The 26,108-nt window shown below is 45.3% G+C and overlaps 1 protein-coding gene across 4 annotated transcripts in view; it reads right to left on the bottom strand.

The window, feature by feature from the left end:
• The window catches only part of UBR3 (ubiquitin protein ligase E3 component n-recognin 3), a 1,605,611-nt gene that overhangs the window by 875,804 nt on the left and 703,699 nt on the right, over positions 1–26,108 (bottom strand). For 2 of the 4 annotated variants that reach the window (XM_069225311.1, XM_069225312.1), the window contains exons 22-23: positions 18,489–18,659; positions 18,242–18,274 (exon numbers count right to left, since the gene is read on the bottom strand). In XM_069225311.1, coding sequence (XP_069081412.1) covers positions 18,242–18,274; positions 18,489–18,659 — 204 coding nt within the window. The remainder of the gene's footprint in view (positions 1–18,241; positions 18,275–18,488; positions 18,660–26,108) is intronic. The other 2 variants (XM_069225313.1, XM_069225314.1) reach the window with 1 other exon arrangement.

Below are 26,108 nucleotides of genomic sequence, written 5' to 3'. Positions count from 1 at the left end.
TTCTAGATCCTTCATTGCCCTGAGGTTTGCTTCCAGTCCAATTACGAGTGGGCCTGTTTATGGTAGAACATAGTTGGTGGGTCTTCATACAACTGTTGGTAGGTTTGGTAGTAGGTTGCTGAGGGCAGCATATTGCCCGAGTTAAGACTTGTAGCCTTCTCTGTAACAGTACATTCCCCTACCTTATACTCATTGAAAGGGCTGCAGACATCTTTGCTGAAGTACACCCAGGGAGCTTACGGTCTTAGTGTCTGAATTGATGGACTGGAGCACCTCATCTGCATAACTTCCAAACAAGGGTTCTCCGTTTTAGGGCATGTCAAGGAGCATTCTTTGTACTTTCAGTCTGAAAATAGTAGGAAACACATAGTCCTGCTTTTGCAACACTGTCACTACACAAGTTGCCCGAGACCAGTGAGGGCAACATGTATTACAGTGTCATTTATTGCTCAGGTCTGCTCCCCTTCCTGCAGAATAGCTTTTGCCTCAGTTGTCTTGTCCTCCCTTACGTGTTTGAGATATGTCCAATATCTGTAAGGCGGTGCTATACCTGGTGAAGTCCAGATCTTACATGTCTTTAAGTAGCTTTCATGAGGACAGAGTCTGCAGGGGGTAGCCAATCAATTAAGCAGGAGTTCTGAGGTACCTTATTTTTGTCAAGTCTTGGGATTACAACCTCCAATGTAGCTGGTGTGTTCATAATTTTTAATCCATTTTACCAAAAATGGTTGATAAACAGAATTGCAATAACAGTTTTCCTTGTTGGCCCTTTAAAATTTTAAAGAAAACAATCAGTTTCCTTAGTATACACTGGCAAATTAAATGTCAGTGACGCTCCTTCATCGGTTTGGGAAATCCACTGCTATCAGCTGGTGGGGATTTTGCTACAAGGGGAGTGACATCACCTTGAGTAGGCGTGATGTAATCATCCCATTCTAGGCCAGAGTACAGACGAGTATTTACTAACTGCCCTTTTTCTAGCTCATAATCTGTATCCAAACCCCATGGCAGAAAAGACTGCAGAGCCAAGGATAAATGATGGGATGAAGGGGTAGTAGGGCTTTTTACCTGAGTACAAATGTACTGGCGCACAAGACACTGCAGTTCACGTTTGTGATGTTTGATGAGTTATAGGCTTAACAGTTTGCTTTTTAGGATCAGGGACAGCTCACTCCAAAAAAGTGCTTAGAGTAGTCAAAAAGCACCAAACATACATTATATCTTACTTGTATCATCTCCTTAGGTAGTGCTTGCACCTCTTGTTCAAATGTATCCAATTTGTGTTGCCATCCATTATTATCCTCCTCCTCTTCAAATGGCTAGTGAGTCACTCATGTTCTTCTTTGGGGACTTTTTTTTTTTTTTTTTACCTTTATTCTACTGGTTCATATGCCAGACCCAAATGCATCAAACATTTAGCACGCTGACAGGAACCACCATGACAGCAGTTCTTTCTAAAGTTAAGAGATGTCCACAGGGCTAGTGGACATCTTTAAATGTGGAGGGCATTTACTCCGTAAAGGCAATGGAGTATTTTACTCCATCACCCTAACAGAATAAAGCTGTACTCTGCAATCTAAGTCAGGCACTTGGTGAAGTATGCCCTCAAATTATTGTCCCTGGAATACCCTTACCTAAAAATTAGAGTTATTATTGTACTTTGAGGTGTTGTTAAAATGCTTCTTCTTGTTTACTGTGCGTGTCATCGTTAGTGCAGTAGTAAACATAGCATTGGATAATGTTGACAGTTTTGCACCTGAAGCCGTAGTTAATGGTGTTCTGGTGCTCTCGTCTGGGTTCTTGCTGACTGTCATTGATAATAGTCTTCCCATCTGGGTCTTTCGTAACAGTGGCTCCTTAGTCAGTGAAGTCGAGGGTGTTGTTATTTACGGTGCTTTCTTCACTAAAGATGGTATTGTTGATGGTTGTAAGAAAACAGACTTTTTGTGGGTTTCCCCTAAATTTTTGCCCCATTTTGGACAAGTAGCTGTTGGTTTCTGACTTTGAGAGTGCACCGGGGCCTGCTGTCCAGACCTCAATGCCAGCATTCTTTCCCTTTTCAAAAGTATATGTTGAATTGGATACCCCCAATTGGCATGTGTTGACTTACTTGGAAGTCCCTAGTATATGGTACCCAGGTGCCAAGGGCATGTAAGGATGGCTGGCCACACAAAGGCTGAAGCACTGGTTGAGCCACCCTGTGCGTGACAAAGTGAAAACACGTCTTTCAGCTGCCCTTGCAGACTGAAGAGGCTGTACATGCACTGCACACCCAACTTTGCCATTACCACTAATGTCAAAATCATCTTAAGTCCCTTAACTATATATGCAAGTATCCAGTAAGGCAAGAGTGTGGAGCCCTATGGCAAGAGCTCTACGCTGTTAAGACAGACATATATTTTCTGACATGTCTATGCATCAAAGCCCTAAAATGTGTTAGCCCAAAAGACAGGCATCAAAGAGTGGTGACGCCCTTGAAAGACCACTGTGACAACATTCCCCGAGCAGGAAGCCCTCTTTTTCACAACCTAGATAGGGTATGGCCAGAGCCAAAGGAGGGAAAAACGTTTTTTAAACTAGTTTTCCCAGGGGATGCTACCTTCGGTAGCCACACCCCCAGGAGTGGGCTAATAAGGTCCTCACACTCGAAGAAGATCTCAGCATGTTGGTTATGGCGTGCAAAGTGCATTCTCAGTTACCCAGATCCACACATCACTGGAACTGTGTCACCAGGTAGGATGGAACCTACTAGCTCATTGGCTAGTAACCGCTTTGTCCCCTCAGGGCACATTACTTGAGATATAATGGGCAACTCTGGCACCCAAGAAGTTAGTACTTGCTGGATTTGTACCAAGGACAAGAAGAAAACCACTTTGTACCCTTTTGATTCGCACGAACAGAGGCTGCGGCACCAGTATCAACTGCACCTGATGCGCACTGGGTTAGAGGAGTTTGGACCCTGCTCTGCATGCCAGGCCTGGGGAAAAATGTATTTCCGTCCCCAATCTACTGCAGAGGCTCCAAGGACCGGGTGAATGATTCTCTGGAACCCACTCCAGGGACACTAGCGGAAAGAGCCAAAAACGACAGTGGTAGCCGCCACGGATGTTTGCTGCTATCAGTTGACAGGCGCACCAATGAAGGAATACTAGATAGCCAAAGTCCGCACCCGAGTCTGCCAGACCAGAGAGAGCTGCCAGAAACTTGATACACTGGACTAAAAGGACACCAGCTCTAATCAAAAGTTTGCACTGGAGTCACTGTGTTGCAAGAACGAAAGGTATGCACTGGCAAGAGGACTTCATGGGACCCTAAAATCCGTGGTCAGAGTCGCCCCCACTAACCTGTGGACTGAGGACTTGACCGCACTTTACCCCTGAGGGCCGCAAAGCATCTGGAGCTTCCATTTAGCATCAGGACCACTCCACAGAAGTCAATGGCAGCTGTCCTATAAAGTTTGGAACTTGCTTCTAAGACACTCTGGTGGCCAGGTAACTGTCTAATGGTTACTTACTAGACTCCTATCTTGGTGGATTTGGTCGCTCAACCCAGATTGGAGTCGCTGAACTCAGTGTTACAAATGTTTTACAAAGTTTTGACTTGCCAATGCTTGATTGTGTTTGATGTTAACATTTTTAAATGCTTTAAAAATTCATATCTCCGGAACACCCCGGCGGATCATAGTTGTCAAGGACTCTAAAAATTCATAAAAGTATGCACTGTGTTTTATAAACTGTTGTTGTGTCTCTTTCTTGTTTGGTGACTTTCTTATTTCGTTGTTTGGTGTTGTTAAATGCTTTACAGGTTGTTCCTTTGCTAAGCCTTGCTGCTCTGTGCCATAGCTGCCAAAGGGTTGAGCAAATAACTCTGACTGGACCCAAAGAGATAAATGCGAGTATAATGCACGACAAGGCCCAAAAATGACCATATAGCCTACCCATTTTCCTACAATGGTGAGGCAGATAATGTTTTAGTCAATGGCATGGATGAAGATTGTTCTTTTGACTGTCTCATGAAAATCTTCTTCTTAGGAGTGGTTGGCTTAGAAGCGGGATTGTGAATTTTTTAAGATGGCATCTTTCCAGTCATGAAAACAACATCAGATGCTGGGCTATCCTATTTTGTGACTTTTTAAAGGCTTTTTAAGGTGGTTCTTCGATTACCACATAAAAGCCTTTCTAAGTATCGTTAACATTATACTGCTTCACTAGGTCTGTCCCGCGACTCCCAGCTAGATGACGGGGACGATTCAAACATGTAAATCTATGAAAGACTCAATATTAGAGGTGGTGAAACCTCTTTGAAAACCCATTAAGAGCTGATGGGCTTCCTCCTTTCTGTGATAACCATTTGATTATTGACTTAGTGCTTTTAATGAGACAGGTGGCATGGCTAACTCTTCAGTGTGACCGGGTCTAACTGTTCTGGTTCCTGTATTTCTACCATGCCCTCACCTTTTGTCTGACCTTGACTAGGTGTGGGGTGGACAAGGGGTGCAACCGTTGCACTACTGCTTCCTGGTGGAGGTGGAGTTCCTCTTTTCAGCTGTCCCCTGGGGACTCTTGCACTCATTAACGGCATGTCCCCAACCACAGGTTCTGCACACAAACACCTGAATTTACAAGGTGTTTTCCAGGTGTAACCCCTTCACCTTTAATCATATAGCACTTGTGCCCTTTTGCCCTCTGTTCCCTGTATGGGATTTGGGTATTCGTCTGGCCTCCCTTAAATGGGAATTTGACAATAGGACTGTTTGGATTTCAAGATCCCTTTCCTTGTTGCCACCATCTATGACGTCCTTGTGATTCCATTCCATTAATGTCCTCATCGTCATCTTCAACCTGAAACCCTCATCATAACTTAGCCATTTTCCACCCTCCAAACACCCTTAAAACATTGTGCAGTGAATGGGAATTTTTTCAACAAATAATCGAACTGAAAGGCACTGAGACAGTTATCTATGTTAATCTCCAACCTGACCCTCGTATTCTCCCTCTCTTCTTCATCTTACTTGCGAGCCACCAGCAAGTCCAAACCAACAAGCTGAATTTCTAAAAAGGTGTACGTCTGTGTAGATCATATTAGTTTCTTAACAGTTACAGGGCTCATACTCGCCAAACCTGCTGCTCTGGCCACTATTTGGAGTTTTAACAGGGATGGCCTCATGTAGCTCCTTGTTTCATGAACCCATTTGCCGCTATTGTTCCTTGACCAGTCCAAGCTACTGAAAGGTTAACTCTTTGCACTGCACTGGATACCCACGCCAAAGCAAGACCGCCCTGATGGGGTTCCCTGTTTCACTGAAAGGGCTGTCCTCCCTAAAAGTGGCAAGGGGGTTCCCTTGGGGCTGGGGAGGCAATGTGACTTTGAAGGGCCCACTTTACCCTTGCCTTAAAACACCTCTGAAATCTTAGCTGGCTGCTTCAATTCTATTGCATCCCTTTTTTTCTAACTTGGCTCCTCTCCACAAGCTCTTCCTGGGTTTTTGCCTCAGGGGGAGGAGCCCGCTCCAGATGTCACGACTGCTGCAGTGTTTAGCTCCTCTTCCCGTCACAAAGGTCCTATGGTGACAACACCCATGGCACAACTACCAAGCTGCACCGCAGAACTGCAGGTGCAGGGGCTTAGCATGTGTGCTTTAAAACCATCTCAAACACACCCACAGGCTTGATTGAACACTGTCAGCTACCCCCATAGCTGCCCTCCCCAAGCCAAAAAGAAAGATCTTCCTGGTGTCATCCTGAAGTCATCTGATGACTTTAGCTGGGTTATCCCTGCAATTATCTTGTGAAGTCATCCCAAACCATTGTGAAGTATGTATACAGGGTGCAATATTTAAATGAGATGACTCTAGAGCCATCACAAAAGCTACTCTAGGATAGTGTTGTGAGTACTTGAATACGAAGATCATTTACTACTGCACGATTGTCATGACTACTGCCCTCTTCTGGCGTCCTTCCTGGCAACAAGTGAGAAAGCGGAGCTTAGGCGGGCTTTCCCAAACAGAGGGTACGATAGGGCTCGTGCCTTGTTTTAAGGTTCGTGCTCCAGAAGCCTCTTTCCTGGCTGGGCCTTCGCCGGAACCACCGTTCAGAACAAGATTATTTTACGCTTTAAGATAAAAAATAATCGTTTAATTATTCAGGAGTTTGAAAACATTTTGTGTATCCGAAAGGTACAAAACGCTATAACTGGTTATACAGATACATCGAAAACGAATAAGTGGGACACAAAGGAGTCGGACTGAATGAGTAGTGGCTGTATCCCCTGACCATTAAGGCTGTGGATTATTCAACTAAAGGCAATGCTTAATTATTGAAAGTTTTATTGGAGTTATTGGTGGTGACAAACTGGAGTCGGGCACGAGAGCACATATGGTAGAAGGAAACGGCAGCCAAAGCAAGCGCATAATATAAATATCCATCTTTAATACACATTTGCGGCAAAATCTAATGCAAACATCAATACCATTATGAAGGGCACAAAACAGTACGGAATGGGCCTTTATCTGATTAATAGTCGCAGTATTTTCAGCACAGATGAATTTTCCGCCGCAAACAGTAATCTGCCAGCCCTCAATACACAGCGAGAACGCGTTTCCTTCAATAAGGACAAAGGTCTGACTTCCGTCCACCTCCATCACAGGCTCACATTTTGCATGCTGTTGACTAACACGTAATGACGTTGTGGAAATCCGAAACATACGATTGTACGATTAATTTAATATACAACACGGCACGTCACAGAGAGTCTCCATTGCTAATATGAGTTTTGAAATACTTTCCGCCGATTTCCAGTCCTCTGTTGTACAGACAAAAATAAAACCGTAACCGGCATGTTTCATTGCTAGTCTCATCACAAAAGCTCTGATGTAAAAAAAAAACTGAACTTTGCAACCACCCCGTTTATAACACACAACGAATTAGAAGATAATAATACATTATACATTCGTTTGTTTATTTGAAAAATAGGACAAAGAATGGTGTAAGATCTCCATATTTCTACTGTAACTGTAATCTAACCTCACCAAATGAAATAAAAACATGTCATATAGCATACCTGAAAGGTACTGTAAAGAAAAGATGCAAATTTAGAAATGTCTGTAAGTAATCCTTGTTATATATTCGTATGATCTGCAAAACAAATTACTAAGAAAAAAATCTCACAACAAAGTCAATTTTTTAAAAATAAGAAATGTGTAGATAAAAACGCTTAATACTCCTTTAAGGTATTAAAGTCTCAACATTACTAAATCTAAATAATTTTTAAAGAACAACTATTTAAGTGAGCGCACAAACATTACAGTCAAACAACTGGTCACGTATTTGGGTGGTAACAGTGCAACGTACTCTTCGCCCACATCCTTTTTAAGTTTGTATTAGGTACTGATTAATAAAAACTAAACTCAATCCGTAGAACAGGCCCAACAGTCGAACTTACAGAATAAAGTAATGCTTTTGGAAATAACGCACAGCAGTTGTTCTAGTAATGGTGAAAAGTGATAGGCAAGTAGGGAAACACAATACACGGCCATCACTTAATGGAAAAGGCAGGGCCAGACACAGTCGTAATCCAAGGTCCAACAGTCCATCACAAAATATGGTCAAAGAAATACAGGTATTATTCATAATGACGTCAACGCCATAGTTACATTATCGTACCTCCTCAACCTGGTGAAGTAAGCCCTGTGGTATCAACGTGGGTAAAGTGGTATTCTTCATTAGGTATGTCAAGAGCCTCTATGTTTCTAGCTGTTCGTTACAGTACAGGAGGTCCGACAACCATGCTTTAGTCGTAGAGGGTCAGTCCCTCCTCTACACAGGCCACTCCTGTTAGCCAACAGAAAGGCCATAGAGGCAAGCTGCCCGAAACAACTTGGAAGTTACACTGTGCAACCCAACTGAGCCAGCATAGGTGATGGATTATGTCCATCTGAGTTATCAGGGAGCGTCCCATGCAAGGCCAAAGTAGCCTACCTTGGGTCTGTAGGGGGCACGGCAGCTCACTCAGCAGGAGTGTACAGTAGTATGTCGTTTTATTAACATTAGGGGAGAGATATAGTGTTGATGGCAGAATTTAAAAATAAATCCATCTCAGTCTACCAGTAGGGGCTATTATCCCAGTCTGGGCGCAGAAACATATTAATTCATTGTCCGAGATAGACTGGAAAAGCTTACAAACGAACACCCATTAGAATTTATATAAGCAAATCCATTGGTTCAGCACAATGTTAAGTGAGCACTAAATAACCAAAACTAGAAAAACAGAAAACCAGAAGCTAATAAACAAATAGAATTGCATCAGCGGATGACACAGTTGCACACTGACTGTGTGACTCACGAAAGTTCGCCATATGCAATGCACCCAAAAATTCAGCAACTGAAGCAAGACTCTCGCTCAATAATAAAGTCTACAAATGGCTAAACGACAAATTGGAGGATGGATGTATCAAAATGTATGATTTCCAAACGGTAAAACAGTACAATTCAGGTCCTGGACCCAGGAACAATTAATTACATGTAGGTAGGTAGTGGGAATCAAAATTTGATCGGATTTATGTGGAAAGTTCCCCTTTTACTAACCTATTTTCAGAAAGCAGAATAAAAACCAGCCCAAAACATCTTAAGAGGTGCTGTGTAGCACAAAAAAAAATCACTAGCATGAATACAAGCCCAACAGTAAATCAGGTAAGCCTTACAAAAATGAGCAATTTAGCTCAGCAGCGCAACACACCATGACTTAGAAAAACTGAAAGAAAAATGAAACCAAGCAAACAAAAGCTCAGAGTACCATCACAATTCTCCTAAACTAAAGTCAATAACTATGAACAGGCAAGAAGAAAAGTTACTTACTTGCGGTAACAATCTTTCTGGTGGATACTCAAGCTACCTGCAGATTGCCCACCCGCAGATCAAACCGATTGGATTCAGAAACTTCAAAGCTCCGGCGTCGCCGGTCGAGGCATGCTGGCTTCGCATTGATGCCAAAAGTGGCATCCGATGACTCTACCCTAGCCATAGCCCCTTCACAATGATTTCAGTTTTGTACCATTATTTCCCAGCCTTCGAGGAGAGAGGTAGATTAACATTGACAGAGTAGTGCAATACCAAAACAAGTTACAGTAGAATCTAATTATTTTGCCCTATACCACGTTCATCAAATGGGGAGGTGGGTGAGTCGGAGAGGAATCTGCAGGTACTGCAGGTGAGTAACTTTTACTTCTGATGCATAGTTTTATCTGCAAATTCATCACCTGTAGAACAAAGTACAGATAACATTACAATACCTAAGGAGGAGGGTTGATGGATGGTTAGACAAGGAATTTCTGAAGAAAAGATTGGGCAAAGTGTCCACTCATCTATAAGCACTTCAGAGCTGAGGTAGTAGAGTGGGCTAAAGTGTGCAGGGACACCTTCGTCGCAGCATTGTGGATTTCTGCTATGGGAATACCTATGGCAAGGGCAGAAGTGGTGATATTGGCCCAATTGCTCCTGAAGGGTGTTTCTTGGCCAAAGTATAGCAGGTCCTGATGCAGAGGTTGATCCATTTTGAGACGGTCCTTTCCTGTACCGCCTTTCCTTTTATGACACCACAATAACCAACAAAGAGTTGGTAATCCGGTTTTATGTCCTTGGTGTGGTCCAGACAGTAACAACCTGCACACCTGGGATCCAACCAATGCACCTGCTCCCCCCCCTTATAGGGGTAGAAAGGGGGGAGTGATGGACTGACAAATGGAATGGACTCACCACCTTTGGCAGGAAAGCAGCCCCGGTTTACAACATCAACCTGTCAGGGGAAAAAAGAGGTAAAGGAGGTGATGAGAAATGGGAGCATGCAACCCATTTGGCTGAAGTGATTGCCTTCAAAAACAGTCTCCAGAGTAAAGATTCTCAAAGGACAACTATGAAGCAGCTCAAACGGAGTTGCCATAAGAAAAGTCAAAACTAAATTAAGGTCCCATTGTGGAACAACAAAAAGTTTTGGGGATACATAATTGTCAACTCCCTTAAAAAAAGGCATAGCTATGGGGGGTTTGAAAAGGGATGGTTGGTCCAGCAGTCAGAGGAATGCAGACAACAAAGCTAAAAAGCCCGACAGTGCCAATCTCACAATCCCTCTGAGCAAAATTAAATCCATACTGCAAGACCTGTGTCAACTTGGCCTGCAAGGAGGGATCCATACAAGTGTTTGCATACCAAGCAACAAACTTGCTCCATCTGCCTGAGTAAAAGATTTGGTGGAGGGGAGATGTAGTGAAAAAAGGCCGCTCACCACATTTTGGTGGCAGCTGACAGGAACTGAGATGTTTCTGTTCAGTCTCCGAACATGTAAGAGGAGGCCTCAGAGACTGGGGTGAAGAATTATTCCCTTCCACTGGGAGAGAAGATTCGGCCTGAGTGGAGGTCATAGCGAGAGACACGTGGAGAAGCGCAGGAGGTCCACATACCACACCTTTCTTGGACAATTTGGGGCAATGAAAACTACTTTGGCCCATCCTTGGTGAATCTTCATCAAAAATAAGAATAGGGAAGGGAAACAAGTAATGCAGCTGAAAGATCCCCCTTTCCCCAAACTGCCCTAAAAAGGAACCACTCAATGGCTACTGGAGGGCACAGAACTGATGTTATGGAGTATTTTTTGAGGAGATGAACAAGTCCACCTTAGGAGTGCCTCAATGGGCGAAGAAGTCCTGGACTATCTCTGGTGGAAGATGCCACCTGTGATCAGCAACATAATGTCAGCAGAGGCTGTTGGATCTGACATTCAGAGACCCCGCTAGGTATTTGGTTGTGAGTCAGTCAAGGGTGAAGAGACCATACTCCACATTGTTTGCTGACATACCACATGGCAAACATATGGTCTGTCAAGATCTGAAAAGACCAACCTTGGATGGAAGAAAGGAAGGCCTTGAGCACCAGCCTTATCACTCGCAGTTCCAACAAGCTGATGTGAAGAACCTGTTCCTCCAGAAACCACAGGCCTCTGCTCTCCACATTCTAGGGCAGAGGCATAGTCACTACCATAGCAATGGCAGGAGGGGGAGCAAAGGTCACCCTGCATGTCCCCTTCGCCTTGTTTCCCCATCAAGCTACTTCTACAGCAGAGTCGGGAGGAGAAGGCACTACTGTAGGTCTCTCATGTGCCAATATTTATACATGACTAAACGAATGCAGGCAGCTAGCAGACCTAGGAATCTGTACACCAGTAGGACTGGAATTCTCGCAACTTGCAGAAAGCATGGAATCATACCCTGAATGTTGGCATAGTAATTCTTATTGGAGGAAGAAGATACACAAAAGGGTGGTGTTCAGCACCGACCCTACAAACTGCAGACGTTGGGAGGGCCACAGGTGAGATTTGGGCTTTTTCATCAAAAAGCTCAGGTTGAACAGTAGAGATAATGTTGACTGCAAAAGGATCAACACCCCCTCTGGTGAACTCGCTTTGATTAGCCAGTCGCCCAGATACAGAAAGATAGGGATCCCTGACCATCTGAGATGTTCCACTACCGCTGCCATCACCTCTGTGAAGACTTGAGTGCCTATGTCTAGCCAAGGAGTAGTGGTTGGGAGGTGTTAGTAAAGGATCTCAGCAGCCCTCTTAATCACAGTGGCAAAAGGTAGACTTTCCTCTGTTGCCAGTACGGGGGAAAAGCAACCCAATATAAGGTGAATTGTCTAGCCCTCTGGCATCCTGTAAGTCCATATACTAATTGTTGTTGTCATAGTGTGACGAAAATTCTTCCCCATTGCCAGCACTGTCATCTACATATGACTGGCTCTGGTCAAAGTTGAGCCAAAAAGCTGGTGCAATGTCTCTGCACGGCTGCACAGTAGTGGAATAATGTCTGAGACTGATGGGTTCAGTATTGGCTGCGGCAAATTAAGATCTGGACATGTCCTCAGTCGAGGTTGAGCTAAAGCTGGCTTGGAGTCAGACACCACGACAGGCGTTCACCATGCCAATGGCAAACCTGCAAATGGCAAATTGTTTGGAGGACCCTGTGGATCCTTGGCACCGAAGGCTTCCAGATGGAGCTGGAAGTGTGCCAAAAATTAGCAGCATGGCTTCTCAAAAGGCTTTGATCTGCTGCAAAGTCTGAGAGATTTGGGACCAAGGATGAAATCAGCTCTATACCAAACAGGAATAACACTTGGAGGTGCAGAGATGCCCTCACACTTTCTCTGGAGAGTGAGAGTGGCTGGAAGGGGAAAGAGTCCTGTCTGGACACAGATATCTACCGTAAAGAAGATCTGCCATGGGAGACTTCAACTTCAACTTCAACTTGGAGCAGGACTGACATGGAACTCTCTGGTGCTTCACACATACAGCTTCACATTCTCTGAAAGACTTTGGATTCATCTATGAACAGAAGTTGCAGGCCTTGGAGTGTGTCAAATCCAGGCACAACTAGTGGGGATCTGTCGCAACCATTTGTCTGTGTCAAACATGACACGATTTAAACTCTGTATTACGGATTGACAAGTTCCTTGCAAAATGGAAAATATACAAGAAAATCTCTTTGTAGGAAAGTGCCACTGTTGGCATGGATACCACCACCCCCACACACACTTTTTGCCTAGTATTGATGCCAACTTTGAAAGTGTGCTGGGATCCTGCCAACCAGGCCCCAGCACCAGTGTTCTTTTCCAAAAACTGTACATTTGTTTCCACAATTGGCACAATCCTGGCACACAGTTAAGTCCCTTGTAAAAGGTATCCATGGTAGCATGGGCCCTGTGGCCACGGAAGGTCTCGAATAGCTGCAGCATGTATTATGCCACCCTAAGGTTCCCCTCACCAAGCACATGTACACTGCCTTGCAGCTTGTGTGTGCTGGTGGGGAGAAAAAGGAAATGTCGACATGGCACCCATCTCAGGGTGCCTTGCCCACAAACCACTGCCTGTGGCATAGGTAAGACACCCCTCTAGCGGGCCTTACAGTCCTAAGGCAGGGTGCACTGCTGCATGAGCAATATGCCCCTGCAGTGTCTCGGTACAGTCTTAGACATTATAAGTGCAGTGTACCCATATTGAGTATATGGTCTGGGTGTTGTTCTTTACCCACTCCACAGCTCAATAAAGGCTTCACTGAATACTGGGAAGTTTGGTATCAAATCTCTCATCACAATAAACCCACACTGATGCCAACAGTGCCAACATGCACATAGAGGGCATCTTCGAGATGCCCCCTGTATGTTAGCAAAACTGCTAGTGTAGGACTGACCGGTCTGTGCCAGCCTGCCACTTTCAGACAAGTTTCTGACCACATGGGGTGAGTGCCTTTGTGCACTCTGTGGTCAGAAACAAAGCCTTTCCTGCGTAGAGGTGCTTCACACCTCCCCCTGCAGGAACTGTAACACCTGGCAATGAGCCTCAAAGACTCAAGCCTCGGATTACAGTGCCCCAGGGCACTCCAGCTAGTGGAGCTGCCTGTCCCCCCGGACAAAGCCTCACTTTTGGCGGCAAGTCCAGTGGGAAAATTAGGGAAAACAGGGTGGAGTGACCACCCCAGCCAGGACCACCCCTAAGGTGTCCAGAGCTGAGGTGACCCCCTCCCTGCAGAATCCTCCATCTTAGTTTGGAAGACAGGGGCCAATAGGATTAGGTTTATGCCCCCTTCCCCAAAGGGAGTGGGCATTAGGAGGGTGTAGCCACCCTCAGGGACAGTAGCCATTGGCTACTGCCCTTTGACCCCAAAAAACCCCTAAATCGAGGATTTAAGGGCCTCCCTGAACCCATCTCACCAGATTCCTGGCAACCTAACAAGAAGAACGACTGCTAAGCTGAAACCCCAGCAAAGAAGAAAGAAGATGACAACCGACTTGGCCCCAGCCCTACCGGCCTGTCTTCTGCTTCAAAGAACCTGCAAAAGAACAACAATGCATCCAGCGGGACCAGCGACCTCTGGCAAGCTCCAGAGGACTGCCCTGCACTCAAAAGGACCAAGAACTCTAGTGGACAGCGGCCCTTGTCCAAGACGAAACCAACAACTAAGGACTCCCATCTCACTCCGAATGCTTGAGTCCTAACTACTCTGCACCCTACGCCCTCGGCCCTTGTCCAGGTGGTCCAACAAGCTAGAGAGGATCCCCAGGTGATTCTGAGCAAGGGCCCACCCAGGCTTGTCCTCTCCACCCCTCCACGACAATGCCTGCAGAGGGAATCCTGAGGACCCCCCTGACCATGAAAGCTCCGGACGAAGATATCCGATGCCAAAGGACCCTCTGTACCCGCAGCCCCAGGCCTTGGAGAAACCGACACCTGGTGCAGCCACGTTCAGCAGGCGGCCCCCTCCTCCCTGTCCAACCAGTGGTGTGCCCGAGACACCCCTCGGACCTTGCCTGCAGCCTTTGAGTGAACCCCGGGGTCCCCTCATAGACCAGCATTGGAAACACGAGGGCAGATCTGGGGGGTTTAGAGGAGCACTGGGGGGGCACAAGTAGGCACCAAATACACACCCTCAGCGGCACAGGATCGGCCGGGTGCAGGGTGCAAACAGAGTGCTGAGCTCCCAATGCTTTTCAATGAGGGTATCCCGGGAGTCATTTAGATGCTGCAGGCTTGGTCCAGGGGGTAGGTTTGGGAAAACCACAGGCTGGACAGGTAGGAGGGTTGCCTGCTGAGCTTTGCTGCACTGGTGGTCGGGTTCTCCAAGCTCTAGGGGCTGCAGGTGCACTGTACCTTTAGGCGTTGAATATCTCCGTCCAGAGTTTTCGCGGTCAGGGGGGTCCTCTGGATTCACACTGCAGGGGTCGTTGTGAGGGGCAGGAGAGGTCAACCCAGGGTGGGGACTTGCTAGGAATCCCCACAGGGTCTTCTCTAGTCAGTTGGGCCACCTGGACATGGATCGCGGGCATCGGGTGCAGAATGGTCAGGATTCGCGGATCCGGGGAGGTCCTGTAGTCCTTTGGTGTAGTTTCTTTTTGGACAGGGCCGCTGTCCTCAGGAGTCCTTGGTCCTTTAGCGTGCAGGGCAGTCCTCTGGAGCTTGGCAGAGGTCAATAGTCCCACAGGATGTGTTCACCTTCTTGCTGCAGGTTCTTTGAAGCAGGAGACAGGCCAGTAGGGCTAAACCCAAGTCAGTTTACGTCTTCCTTCTTCTCAGCTGGGGGTTCAGCTTAGCAGTCCATCTTTCTTGTAAAGTCGCCAGGAATCTGACGACTTTGTTCAGAGAAGCCCTCAAATCCTGGATATAGAGGCGTTACAGGGGTCTCCGGGCAGTAGCCAATGGCTACTGTCCCTGAGGGTGGCTACACCCTCCTTGTGCCCACCCCCTTTGGGGAGGGGGCATAAACCTAGCCGTATTGGTCCCTGTCCTCCAAACCACGATGGAGGATTCTGCAGGGTGGGGGTCACTTCAGCTCTGGACACTTTAGGGGTGGTCCTAGCTGGGGTGGTCACTCCTCACTGTTTTCCCTAATTTTCCTGCCGGCTTACCAACAAAAGTGGGGCTTTGTCCGGGGGGTGAGCAACTCCACTAGCTGGAGTGCCCTTGGGCACAGAAAGCTGATGCTTAAGCCTCTGAGGCTCACTGCCCGGTGTTACAGTTCCTGCAGGGGGGATGTGTGAAGCACCTCCACCCGGGACAGGCTTTGTTTCGGACCACAGAAAGTACAAAGGCTCTAACCCCATGCTCAGAAACTTGTCTGAAAGTGGCAAGCTGGCACAGACTGGTCAGTCTTGCACTAGCAGTTTGGCTAACATGCAGGGGGCATCTCTGAGATGCTTTCTGGGTGCATTTGTCAATAAATCCCACACTGGTATCAGTGTGGGTTTATTGTGCTAAGAAGGTTGGTACCAAACTTCCAAGTATTCATTGAAGCCATTATGGAGCTGTGGAGTTCGTAATGACAAACTCCCAGACCATATACTCAATATGGCTACACTGCACTTACAATGTCTAAGAATGGACTTAGGCACTGTAGGGGCATATTTCTCATGCAGCTATGCCCTCACCTGTGGTATAGTGCACCCTGCCTTAGGGCTGTAAGGACTGCTAGAGGGATGTCTTACCTATGCCAAAGGCAGTGGTTTGTGGGCATGGCACCCTTAGAGGGGTGCCATCTCTGCTTTTCCTTTTTCTCCCTACCAGCACACACAAGCTGCAAAAGCAGTGTGCATGCGCTTGGTGAGGGGTCCCCCAGGGTGGCATAATATATGCTACAGCCCTTGAGGACCTTCCCTGGTCACGGGGTTCTTGGTACCATGGGTACCTTTTCAAAGGCACTTAACTGTGAGCCATGGGTTTGCCAATTGTAGAAAAAAAAGGTACAGATTTTGCAAAAGAACACTGGTTAGCAGGGCCCCAGCACACTTTCAATCAAAGCTGGCATCAATATCCAGCAAAAGATGGTGGGGTAGCCATGCCAACAATGGCACTTTCCTACACCCTGCGTGCGAGTAAGTGGGGTTGTACTGCTCCATGTTGCACCATCGGAAGTGACATGCATGATGCCTATACAGGCGCCACACCAGAGCGGACGTCAGTTTCTTTTCGTTACTTTCTACACCAGAAGCGTGAAGCCACGAAGAACATCAACTACAGGTGTATCAAACTATGGCACTTCAAAGGGGAACAACCCTTCACTCTACAGTAAATCCATTCACAGAATGTGGGGAAAGGGTGGGTCGGTAAGTAATCTGCTGCTAGACACAGTTTTTACCAGATATGGTGTTACCGAAGGTAAGTAACTTGTTCATCTGATGCAGACTTATAGCCACAGATTCCTTACCTTAGAATAAATACCCAAACAAAACCAGCCCAGAGGTGAGGCTACGACACATTATACTAGAAGGAACTGTAGGACAGAACAGACAAAATGCCTGTCTTGATGGACCCGACTGTTGAGGCAGCAGAGCTTCATAAATCTGTGCAGGGAAGCCCACGTTGCTGCCTGACTGATATCCATGATGGGTAATCCACAACCTAAAGCAGTGGTCACAGCCTTAGCTCTGGTAGGATGAGCTTGTAAAACGTCAGGAGGTTGCTTGTTCACCAGTACCTGGCAGATTTTGATGTAGAGTACTATCCAAAGTGAGATGGTCTGTTTCTATACCCAGCTTTATGTTTTTTGGCTTTGACACACCCCACAGAGTTGATCGTCCACCCGAAAAGCTTTTGAGCGATTCAGTTAAAAAGACAATGCCCTTTTGTTTCCAGGCATGGAGTCTCTCCTCTTCTTTAGATGGGTAAGATGGAATGTAAACGACAGGCAAGGTGGTAGACTGGCCTATATGAAAGGGAGTGACCACCTTTGGTAGGAAAGATGCTCTAGTCCAAAGAACCAGCTTGTCTGGGTATATATTAAGGTATAGAGGCTGAGATGACAAATTCTGAAGCTTTAGATCACTGACCCTATGGGCAGATGTTATTGCCACTAGTTGGAAACATGTGTTGGAGAACTTTAAAAATCCTATGTATAATGGGACTTGAATAGGGATGGCTGATCTGGCAACCACAGAAATGCAGAAATATAGCCTTTTAACCCTGCTGTGCTAACAACAGAAATAACAAAAGAAGTTGGGAAAGGGGTGCAAATAGGTTGTCAACTTCTTTATCTGTACAACATGGAACAAACTTGCTCCAACAGCAGGCCTATGCCGTCATGGTGGAGGGACGCCTGGCTTCCATAAGAAAACCGCAGACTTCGGGAGGAAACTGCATGCTTGGGGAAATGATTGGAACACCAGTGGCTACCTGCTTAGTAATGCCCAGGGGTTGTGGAAGTTTGGAAGTTGCAATGTAGTGTCTGTAAGCCAACTGATAGCAGTGGACACAGAATTCTAACTAGGAGTCCTTATACACCTAGAACTCAGCACTAAGCATGCATTCATGCAACAATCATTTTATTACATTTAATAGCACTATACTAGTCCTATGACAACAAGTAAATTCAGCAAAATGAGTACCTCAATATTTGAGGAGAATTGCCAATCAGATGCACGTACTTTAACATGCTGACTGATTTAATCAATCATGTGGAACAACAGATCAATTAAGATGTTTACTTAATATTAAAAGCAAATATCACAGGGGAACTATAACTCAACTGCAGGGACACAGCACTCATATATTTTCCATAATGTAGCGTTTGTACAGAAGTGGAAAGTTCAAGGGGAATGCAAATCACAGACAAAATGCTTAACAATGGGTTTCACGTCTTGTTAATTTCATCCTACTTGTCAATGTGCTAGACTTATTGGTAGTTAAGCATACACACGTCACACAAATCTACCTCTCTTTGCAGAACTGTAGAACGTCTTGAGTTCTAACATGAAGGGGGATAAAAATAATAGTGAATTACAAGAATAAATCAGCAAACTAAATATGTTATAAACAAGTTATCAACAATCTATGATGCATTTTTTTAATTCACATTGCAAATCCTGCATTTGTGTAAGTATCCACAAGCTCAAAGCAATGAATCCATACTTAATGCCATGCCATTCTACTTCATAAGGTTAAAATGGTAAATATCTTACTTGTGCAGAAGCAAGGCTTTCCGTACTTGTACTTGCGTGGGGCTCTCTCTTCACTTCCGGGGCAGTTTCTGGCACCCTCACTCTTACAAAGTTGATAAGATGCCGCATGTTGCAGAGTAGACTGCTACTAGGAAACCAACTGTCATGGCTCCGTTCTTGTATGACAGGTTCCTAAAACAATAATTTCAAATAAATGTGAAAACTTCAATAAAAAAAACAACTCTTTCCTGCAATAGAATAAATCATAATAGAGAACAGCAAAAATAAGTTTGCCTTTACACATGTGCTATAACTGCTTTTGTGTCCATGGGTTTTCAGTGGCATCAGTTACTTTTTGTACTCGACTATCATCATGTTCATACATAGACCTAAAAGACATTGGCACTGCAATACCATCCTTGGCATCCACTTATAGCTTGTAAAATGTCAATAGATCAGGTAAGCAGTTCAATCAGAACAGGAAATGATTTATAGAAGATGTAACTTCTCTAATGCAGTGCAGTCATATTGTCCAATAAAAGTCCCTCTGGATATTCAGAGCAAGTTGAGAAGCATACTCAAAAGTCACAGATGGTATTATTCCTTTATTAATTGTATGAGTGACTTTAATACATTCATGTTTCACATTTAGTTTCTTAAAATTGGTTAAGTGATCCTCTACAGATTCTAACCACACCAAACTAATTGGGTTTATTAATCTAAGGCAACCCACTAGATTATTGTGCCATATAATATCACTGCAGGCAATGTCTTCATCAAATTTTAAAATAAAACATTTAAATGACTGGCTGAGCATTAAACCATCAATATTCTCGACTACGGTAGATACTAATCATCATTCTATGTACAATAATTGTATTGCAGACTGTGTGATTTACACCCCTTAATCCAAATTGTTTAATCAGCTATTTAACTGCTTCTAGACCAGCTTCATTAGTGACTGCTGCGCATGTTGTGTTTGTATTCATAATAGCGGTTACTCCTTCCACCACCTTAATGGTTTCTACCTTCTGCAAAAAAATCAACCATATCTTGATTATCTTTTACCCACCAATTCCTGAAGGTATAGTCTTTGTATTTCCAATGGGTGTTAGATGGACGGTACATCTGAGATTATGCAATGACAGAGGATTAAATGAATTCTTGTGTATTTTCAACAGAGGATATATCATAGGACTTAATGGTGATTTGTGTGTCAAATAATGCTAAAGTTTTCCGTAAGCCTATTAATTTCTACTGCGAGTTTCCAAATAAGGTTCACTGCTTCACTGAATTTAAAACTTATAACGTTCTCCTATTCATTCTAAGTATCTGTCTCTCACAGGAACTCCATAAAATTAATAACATAAAATTCACTATTTATACACAACAACAGCACCAGTCTAGTTTGCCATTTTAATGACCATTGCTTTGTTTAACTCAAAATCTTAAATTGCAATTATGTTTAAAAAAAAATCATATTTCTTTGCATTTTGCACTCTGCTGCATTATTTTTTATTTTTATTTTTTATTAAAGAAAATAGTTTAATAACACATTTTTAACTTACACTAGTAAGTTATTACTTTTAGGTGTCGGGAAGTTTGATTTAGTCTGAATTCTTCAAACTCATTTTCTTTGTAAATCATCCAATTAGTTGTATTTTTGCTAAGAGGTATTTTAACTCCATATGACTCAAATATATGGAACCAAATTCCTGTTTCCTCTGCTTGAGTGTTACCATTTATAAGTTATATTTTTTTTAACTTAAATTTCAGATTTTGATAAGTTATGTCACAAGATGTTTATTGCTATTTTTTGTTTGGTTTGACAACTTACCACCTCTTTTACTAGGGCTACCCATGACTTTTTATTTTTAACATTTAGTGGGCAAGATTGTTAAAACGGATGCATTTGATGGGGTGATTCAACTGTGCTTAAGTGAATTAAGATTCCTTGTTTCACAGCTGTACTCATGTACATTTCTTTTTCTGTGCTACATGAATCAGGAGATAAATCTTTGAATTTTGTCTTGTGTTTCTACAATGTACCCTCTCTGCCCAACTATCCACATCACTGCTGAGATAGTAATTTGTGTTCTTTGTTAACTTGCATTTCATTTGTTCACTGGCATGTGTATGATGCTATTTTTAACTATATTTCCTTCAAGCTCATTTTTAACATGAAGTAAACAAAAAATTTATGGATGGAATGCTTGAATTAATCTTAGTGGTAAGTCAGGTCATTCCTGAACTAGAACGCAAGAAACACAAGACCGGTTTCATCCTTATTAGGGCTCATCAGTTGGGAATAGGTTGGTTATAGTGGCACAGTGTACACAGGACCACGTCTTGGCATACCCTTCCCACCTGGGGTGTCACTCTATAGAAAAAAGTGAAGGGTGGAATGCTTGAGTTGATGCTTGATTAATGAATTAATCTCAGCCACTGGTAATTTCTCAGGACAGATTCCAGGTTATTGTTATTCTGCACACCTACAACCCAGAGTCAAGGCCGGTAGAGCACACTCAACTTGTGCCCCACCTCAATTAAAGCCCTTCTCATGTTCTGTATCTATTTCTGTCTTGCTGCTGCTGAATAGCTAACTTTGGGAAAGAGGAATACTATCAAGCATATTTTGTAACTCTTTCAATTTTGTTGCTTGCCTTAGTATACCGTACCCAAGGGTCTCTTCCCACAAGGATGCCTCAATCATGTCAGTATTCAAAATTCTTCATGTCTTTCTGCTTAGTTACAAATTACTCCGCTGCCACTATTCTGGTCACCACTGAGTAGCCATCTTGGTTGCTGAAATTCTTGCCACCGTTGTCTCCAGACAATCAACATCAGTAAGTTTGATTGCCATTCTCTCCATTTTTTCTTGTAACTTGTTCAAGGACAACACCAAGGACCTCTGGTCCCATGTCAATTCCTCCAAGAGAACATGGTCCTGTACATTCAATGTTCATTCTCCCTGTTCCACCCTGGATAAGGTGCTGAAAGTAGTTCTGAGAGTAGTTCTCTAGGACTCTCTCATTTCTATTTTTCCTGGATGGTATCAGGAATATTCTCTTTGCAACTGGCTGATTGTGGTCTCTGTCCCATGGCTTAAGAGATCACTCTGGGTGCACTCCAGCTATCCAGGACCACATACAGCTGTTCTTTAGATGCAGCCATCACTATCAGTCCAACTCAGAGAGGGAATAATGTATATTGGGGTGGGGCTATGTTGAAAGACCTCCTCATTGCCTCAGCTTTGCCCCACTCACCACCCCATTGGGGTCCAAGTACACAGACAGCCTAATCCTGCAGCTGTCAGGTCAGTTTTGCGAGCTTTCACTGTATGGCGCAAACGACTCTGGCACCACAGCTGAAAACATGTGGAGCTGTTGCATCTTCCCTGGAGCACAACTAATGGATAAAGGGCAACATCAGCTGCCTTTTTCGCTTGGTTTATGCCAAGGGGCAGGGTTGCGACACTTGGGACTCACTGTGCTGGGCAGTGCCAATGTTGTTGGAGGCATCAGGAGTTCCTGCAATATCGAGGAGACTTAAGCCCTGCAGCTCTCTTTACGTTCTTGCTGTGTTGCCTGGGGAGACATCGTTCCAGGGACTGTGCAATTCCGCAGTTTTCTGGGTTTTGCCTGAACCACTGGTATTCAGGGAACTTCAGTGAATTGATGAACCTCCTGCCCTTGCTTGCCAAATGAGCAAGCCTGCACTGAGAAGGGGATCTCATGATCCCAGCAATGTCAATATATATGATAATACCATGCAAAATATCATTTAATTTAATGAAATGCACTCATCTGTTAAAAGGAATATCTGTTAATTGGCCTCAACTGTAATAGATCTGAACAAACCTTGTCTGCAAAGTACATTATCATTAAGGAATTGTCTGAACTCAGCATCACACAAATCCACTGCTATTTTCACAGAATGACTGGAGGCGATCCACCCAAACAGCTCTTGCTTCTACATTCAACTGAAATAGCATTTTAAAATGCTAACAGACGTTCTTGCATGACTATGCACCTTAGGGTTTTGGATGTCTTATGGGAGCTGAATGAGTGGACAGTAAGATCCCTAGCACCCAACTGGCTTTGGCCTTTGTAGACCATTCTTACACACTGCAGGGTCAAGAATATAAATGGAGACTGTATGTGGTGCAGAACCCGGAGTCCTCACCCTGTATCTTTAACCTTGTCCATGTAATTCTTTTCTTCAAATTACAAATTAAATTACACATACATACATGACTTTCCTTTGTCTCTATACTGATATGTACTTCTTGGTTTCCAAACATTTACCTTTTGCCTTCTGCAGACTTTCCACTTCACCAACTCCCTGCACAGCTGTCAATTTCAAGACTAGCTACCATTTCCAGTACCAAACAAATTGTACCCATCTGGCTCTTTGTTGCTTCTAGCAATGTCCCTGTTATATAATCTCTATGAACTCAGTACTCTTGCATCTTTCCTACTCAGAGACTTATCGAACCTTGCTATGCATTCTGTTCTTATTAATTTAGAAAGCATTTGGTTGCCCCAAGGCATCATGGCACTAGCACCATCTGGAATTCACAAATAATAAAAAGGGAAAATAGAAATGGGTGAACAAATAACAAAGGCACAGGATGAAGAGATGAGGATGCTAAGTGAAGAGATGAGTCTTAAGCTTTTTCGTAAAGGCTTGAAAGTTGACAGTCAAGCGCAGGTCTAGTGGGAGGGCATTCTTAAGTTTGGGTCTCAAAAATCCCAAAGGATCTGCCTCTGCTTTTTTCTTTCTATTAGCAGGGAACCTTCAGAACCACAGCACAGAGATCTTGCTGGTACATCAGAGACCAGGGTGGAAGGTGGTTTATGGCAGAATGTTTCAGGCACAGAACCTTCAAATTGAACAGGAAGCTAATTTAGTGCATGACTAGGCTTCAGGATGTGATCAAGCTTGTGAACGTCCCAGACCAAATGGACCACCATATTTTGGATGCTGTGAAGTTTGATGATTCAGGTGCTTGGAAGGTCTAGGTAGATTGTGTTGTAGTAGTCCAACCAAGAAAGGATACTTGCACCCACTACCTAGGAAGGGCATTCAGAGGTAGGGGAATTTATTCAGCATGCATAGGACAACCAAATACTAAGACCACAATTTCAGGGTCTGATAGTCAAAGGACATTCTTATTCTTGTCAATACAAATTCCTATATCAGCCATTGCAGTTCTGTCTGGTCTCAGCAGAATCTCAGCACAGAGTTTTTTTTACCATACTTGTTTAGCAAGGGTCAGAACTTGCTCATGCTGGGACTGAGGATGTTGGCTTTCACTATAAATATTCCATTTGATTTGGAGGACTGGAATTAAGAATAAAGATATTATGGAATGTTTAAATGTTTAAGAAGGACAGGTGGTGTTGCTACACAGGCCAACATAGCGGCCTCGTTTCGATCGCACTCTGCCGCCAATCCACCCACATCCTGCCTGACTGGGTGGCCCCCGACAGGTTGAGGGGGCCACTGGCCATTAGTAGTGGCCAAGGGAAGAGGCAGGCTCAGTCGCCCCGGGCGGAGGCATGGCTACATCGGCATGACGTGCCTATCTGCGGTGCCCGCCAGACCCTAAAGTGGTGGGTGCTGCGTGGATTGGACTTTGGCTGCGGCAGTTCCCTGGGCCGGAGCGCCCTCACGGGGACCAGAGACGGGCCCTGCTCTCGGCAGCTGCAGCACCCTGGAAACAGATGAGTGGCAGACCGGTGGTGCCTTCCTCTGGTCTCCGGCCAGGGGTGTTGGCGCTGCAGTGGACTGACGAGATTGAAGCTGAGTGGAGGACCAGGTGACTGGTGGAGGCGGGCCGTGGGCCGCATCTGGATTGAAGCTCACTGCCGCGGGCATCTGGGGGTCGCCTCTTGGGGCCTGCTGTCCTATGTTCCTGTGGTGGAAGGACGACCTTACCATGGGCCGGAGCAGGCCGCTGCTGCCAGAGCAGGCCCAGACAAAGATGGATCAATACACGGTCCCCACCCCCGCGGTGGACGGTGCGGCTGGAGCAGCCAATTCCTCCACGGGACATGTGGCATCTCAGCCAGACCTTGGCACCATCCTCAAGGCGATCCAAGATTGAAGGGAACCCGTGGAACACAAGGTCGATGAGCTCTGAACAGACCTTTCACTGATCCGGCAGGACTTACGGGGAGAGTCAACGAGGTTGTAAAATATATCTCCACAGCAGAAGATGGGCTGGCCGCCCTCAAGAACAAGGTGTCGAAGCTAACATCTTCGGTGGCGATGCTGCATGAGCGAGCGGAAGATGCGGAGAACCGGGCGAGTTAATAACTTGCACCTGGTGGGCCTGCTGGAGAACTTGGATGCTGCTGATCTGGCCATGGCGCTTGAGGAGTGGTTTTGCTCCTGGGTGCCCATAGAGAAACTATCCTCCATCTTCACTGTAGAATGTGCGCATCGCTCGCTGGCACCTCAGGCAACAGGTCGGCGCTCCACCCCGACTGATCATCTTAAAGATCTTGATTTTAGGGACCGTGATGCGATATTACACAAGGCCAGAACCCAGACGGACCTCCGCTACCGGAATTCCAAAATCATCATCTTTCCACACTGTTCCAGGGTGGTGCAGCAAATACGTAGTTCCTTTGAGGCCCTTAAACTACAAGCGCTGAATCTTTGCCTAAAAGTAATCTTTCAATCCAACACGTACTTCTTCGACACCTCAGAACAGGCATGGGAGTGGGCTGCAAAAAAATGTGTCCTGAGGCCTGCTGAGCTGAGTGGGGGAGGGCAGCGAAAGGCTCTGGAGATTCTGGTGGCCCCCCCCTCCTGGTCCAAGTTCGGCAGAAGCACTCCCGCTTGCGGAAGTCGCACGCCGAGGCTGGGGAGCGGAAAAGACGCCTGGCGACCACACAGTTGCATGAGCTGCAGGCAGAGACGGCTCTAGATGCTGCCCTTGGTGTACACCCCTGCCCTCTTTGCATCAGCAGAGGAGACGCCGATCCCCTCAGATTGATCATGGGTGAGTAGGCCTGGTGAGGGGGGGGGGGGGGGTGGGCCGGAGTCTGTTACCAGGGCCACGGTGCCTGGCGGATCCCGGGGATGTTCGGCCTGTGGCGGCTTGTGCTCTGGGTGACTAGGACTGCCTCATATTGTTTCCTTAGCTATGGTCAGGCAGCACATCCGTAATTAATGCACCGCTACGCTGCGAGGACCCCCAAAATTGAGTTGTTCCATTTTACTGATTTGCAAATGTGTTGGGAAGGGGCGACAGATGCTTCAGGGGTAGAAGTATGGGGTAAGGGGCAGTGGGGGGGGGGGGGGTGTTTATGGGGAGTTGTGTTAACTATTTCTCTCCTAGGTTAGCCATGTACACAGTAAGTACCATGTATGCCCACATGTTGCTCCCTAGACGCCTATGGCAGCCTTGTACTCGGCGAATCGGGCCTTATGATGGACACTGGCTCTGTGCAGCACCCATTTATAAACTAGCATCATGTTCACAACACTCTCCTGGAATGACCGCATTAAGAAATCTGCTGTTCCATGATGCATCAAGAGATATTGCCCTGGTATTGTCCTACTGCAGGAGACCCACTTAACGGGGACCCACTTAACGGGGACCCAATGGATGTTTCTCGGTCGCTT

The sequence above is a fragment of the Pleurodeles waltl genome, chromosome 3_1, assembly GCF_031143425.1.
Source record: "Pleurodeles waltl isolate 20211129_DDA chromosome 3_1, aPleWal1.hap1.20221129, whole genome shotgun sequence".
Taxonomy (NCBI): domain Eukaryota; kingdom Metazoa; phylum Chordata; class Amphibia; order Caudata; family Salamandridae; genus Pleurodeles; species Pleurodeles waltl.
The sequence above is the reverse complement of the archived record's forward strand: the minus strand, read 5'-3'. Positions and strand labels throughout refer to the sequence as shown.